At 50.7% G+C, this 3743-nt stretch overlaps 1 protein-coding gene across 1 annotated transcript; it reads left to right on the top strand.

Annotated features, from left to right (window-relative positions):
• The first annotated feature begins 244 nt into the window (after window positions 1–244).
• Window positions 245–3027, top strand: LOC104691542 (transcription initiation factor TFIID subunit 4-like). Its single transcript, XM_039570088.1, has 2 exons — window positions 245–1093; window positions 2850–3027. The coding sequence occupies exons 1-2, from the start codon at window positions 245–247 to the stop codon at window positions 3003–3005; spliced, it is 1005 nt and encodes a 334-aa protein (XP_039426022.1). The 3' UTR covers window positions 3006–3027.
• The last annotated feature ends 716 nt before the right edge of the window (window positions 3028–3743 follow it).

The following is a 3743-nucleotide window of genomic DNA, read 5'->3' as shown; positions in this document are numbered from 1 at the left end:
GGTGTATAGTCAAGCAGCCAATAATGTCATTTCTTTATTGCGAACCAAGTTATATAAACGAGGTGATAATTAATTAAATAATCCCGTTTTATCCTGGAATTCCATGTGGTGATTCTCGCCGTCCCTGGGGGCAACAGCGACATCTGGTGACCGGCTGGCGTGTACTGCAACTGCAGCCTCTCAGAAGGTTCGTGCCAGACCGCGACTGGCCCGGCCCGCCCCCCGGGGCTGCGCGGAAATAGACATGGAGCATAAATCCTCCAAAGAAAGCACGGTACTGTCCGCATTCGAGTCTGTCATACAGACCGCAGGAGCTAATATAAGTGATGGGGATTTTTCGGCTCAGGGGAGGACGCAGCAGTGGCCATGCTTCCCGATATCAGACTTTCTCGGGGAACAAATCTTGGCAGTTTTGCATAAGATACTACAACGGCTCGATGTGCAGCAGGAAGTGTTGCAACAGCTTGCAGCGTCTGGGTCCCCGCCAGAAACGGCAGCGGGGCCTGCGGAGCTACGGGCGGCGCCGGCCGTTCCGGCCGCGCTGTTGACCGCGGGGCCAGCGGCCGCGCCGCCGGAGCTGGGACCAGTCGAGTCGCTGGCGCCGGGCTCGTCCGCGGAGCTACGGGCAGCACCGGCCGTTCTGGGCGCACGTCAGACTGCGGAGCCGGCGGGCCCGCAGCCGGGATGGGCTGCGCTGCCGGGGCCAGTCGAGCCGCCGGAGCTCGGCTCGTCTGCGGAGCCGGGCGCGGGGCTGGAGGATTCGGAGCCCGCGCGAGGTGCCTCAGCCGCTGTTCCGGCCCCTGCTGCTCCACCCCCCGAGGTCCTGGCTGCCGCTGCTCCAGCCTCCGCTGCCTTAGCCGCTGTTCCAGCCTCCGCTGCTCCGCCCTCTGCAGCCCTAGCCGCTGACGTCACCACTCCGCCCGCTGGCTCAGAGTTGGTACGCCAGTCTCCTGGGAGATCATCCAGCACACCCTTGGAGAATGATGCAAGGAGCGTTACCATGGAAACGCCTGCTCTGCGGCAGGACTCCGGGGCGGCGCTCAGGTGCAAGCAGCGTTCAACGCGCCAAGTCCGCAATTGTCCAGACTGTAAAGTAACTGTCCATCCTAGAGATCCGCAACGGTTCTGGGAACAGGTTAAAAGGGCTGCATTGCAGGAGGGACACCGGGAGTTGCTAGAAAGAACTGGGATGCCTGGCGGGCAAAAGGCATCTGAGCGACCTGCTACCTTGTCCCAGAGTAGTGTGCAGGCAGATCAAAGCGATGTAACAATACAGCAATGTAGTGATGATACAGATGGAATTGTCCGGGCTTTTCCGGTGCAGAAAGCTCTGCCTAACTCTGGTCGGACTGACAAACATGAGTGTTTTGCTTAGAAAGTGATTCAGGACTTGCAAACTAAGGTTGTTCAGTATGGATTAAGTTCTCCTGAGGTCATGCAGATTCTTAGAGTATTGAATACTGATATGCTCTCCTCCATATGATATTAAGCATTTAGGTCAGACGTTATTTCAACCTGTACAAGATTCAGTTTTTGAAGCCAATTGGAGAAAGATGGCTGAGAAGGCTGTAGCTGGGAATATGGAATTGCTTCAAACTGATCCCAAGCGTCTAGTTCCTGTGGATGCTTTTATGGGACTCAATAACTATTGGGACCCTGATGTTCAGGCTACCTGGCATCCTCAAATCCTGGAACAGATTCAAAAGGTTGGCATGGCAGTTCTTATAAAGAGCTTAGATACAGCTGCTCCTATGACGATATGTAAAAATATCTCAGGGGCAGAAAGAGAACTTTTTATCTTTTTTGGAAAAGATTGCTGTAGCCTTGGAAAAGCAGGTTGAAGATGAGACCATGAGGCAGCTGTTGTGCAGACAGCTAGCAACAGATAATGCTAATGATAAGTGTAGAAGGATCATAGATGCTTTGCCTGGAGAACCCACATAGTTATATATAACAATATATATAATAACACAAATGGTTGATGCCTGTGCTAAGGTGGGATCTGGAGAGCATAAATCTGCTTTAGCAGCAGTTCTAAGACCTCTTCAATTAAATTCTGGTGGATCAAAAAAGAGACCTAAGGTTGAGAGCACGCAGAAACAGCTTAAACAAAGGAAGAGAAACAAGGAGAACAGGCGAGTTGTTAGTCAGGGTGGTGGTAGCAGTCTGGTAGAATGGTGGCTGCAGTCCTCCCGAAGTGGCGATCCTGTAGAAAAAGGGTCTGCTCCTCCTCAGAAGGTCCAGCGGTGGCTATGTAGCTCCTGTCCTCTGGAAATCCAGTGGGAAGGGTTGTCTCTGGTGGTCAGAGTCCCAGATTATATCCACAATGGGATGCTTGGTTCCTCCCCCTGGGTGGAGCATCTCACAATGGGGTAATGAGTCATGAGGCCAAGTGTTGATTAGGCTCATTAACAGAAGATAGTCCAGAGGGAGTTATCTCTGAGACATGCGGCTGGACAATGATGGGCCATTAGGAGAAAGATAGTCTGGGGGGAGGAGGCAAAGGAAACACTGCCCCACCTGATTTCAACAGCTCATGAGGATGGTAATAGAATACACTGCAACCCAGGACACTCATGGTACTTTGAAGCGTGTTCTGGAGAAACAAAAGGGGGAATGCATGGATAAACCCCACAGACTAGAAAAAGTGTTATATACAATTAATCACCTTACAGTGCCACCAGATTCAAACAATCCTGTTATTTTGAATAATTTTCTTTCATTGCAGTCTGCAGGCGAGACGCACCTGCCTCGAGTGAAAGTCTGGGTACAGGACCTCCTCACTAAGAAGTGGGAAGTCCCTCATGAGCTCATTGCTTGAGGTCATGGGTATGCTTGCGTTTCCACAGATACTGGGGTACGATGGCTACCTGCAAGATGCGTTCGTCCTGACCTGTGGCACCAGAAGCAGAACACGCAACCTCCAAGGCAACCTTCAAATGATGACCAGAATGCAGATCATTCCAACAGTGAAAGTTACCTTTTTGGGAGGAAAAAACCCCTGAAATAAAAGGAGTGTTGAAAACACAGAGGACCCCACGTTACTGCTCTCTTTCAGGCTTCTCTCCAGTGCAACAGGTGCTTTTCCCCATTGAGTTCCCTATCGGACATTCCTTCACACAATGCTGTTTGTCCTCCATGCTGATTCATTGTTCAGCTTTGGGCATCATCAGATCTCCTGATTTAAATGGCAATCCCTTCCAAAGAGAGGCCATCTTACATCAATATTGGGCTTTGCAGGTGCAAGGCTGTGAAAACAAGGCAAAAACATTGCCAGTGGTTTGGGAGAAGGTTACAGAGCTTTGGGCAAGAGACTGGATTTTGATTTGAAGGTGGAAGGCTGGTGGTGGAAGGCTGGTGGTGCAACACTAGCTCTATATGAAACAGCTCCTTTAAGGGATATTTCTGAAGCAGGCAGCACACCCACACACAGATGGGTCAAGATGTGCTATAGACTATGTTAAATGTGAATGAAGAGTCTTATCCTTAAAGTCACATTTGCAAAATAAGCTGAGATCAGTAGACGTCTCTGTATCACCCTTTGTTTTCATTGCAGTGTTCCTGCATAGCAAGAAGGTGAAGGAAGGGTAAAAGGACTGGAAGTCTGTGTCACTGTTTTTACAGAATGTGTCACTGACTTCCCAATAAAAGCTCAGCATTGCAGCCTGGCAGTCCCCCAAGTCAGTCTGCAGGCTGAGACATCCCTTTAGCCTACCTCTGCTTCCAGTTCAGTTTGTCATGCA

This window comes from Corvus cornix, chromosome 3, assembly GCF_000738735.6.
Source record: "Corvus cornix cornix isolate S_Up_H32 chromosome 3, ASM73873v5, whole genome shotgun sequence".
NCBI classification, from domain to species: Eukaryota; Metazoa; Chordata; class Aves; order Passeriformes; family Corvidae; genus Corvus; species Corvus cornix.
The sequence above is the reverse complement of the archived record's forward strand: the minus strand, read 5'-3'. Positions and strand labels throughout refer to the sequence as shown.

What these genes read in the sequence shown, in the direction of transcription:
- LOC104691542 (XM_039570088.1), top strand. Translation starts at nt 245, where the DNA reads ATGGAGCATAAATCCTCCAAAGAAAGCACGGTACTGTCCGCATTCGAG. An exon ending in GCAATTGTCCAGACTGTAAA is followed by an intron (nt 1,094 to 2,849) that starts GTAACTGTCCAT and finishes GCGTTTCCACAG; the next exon opens with ATACTGGGGTACGATGGCTA.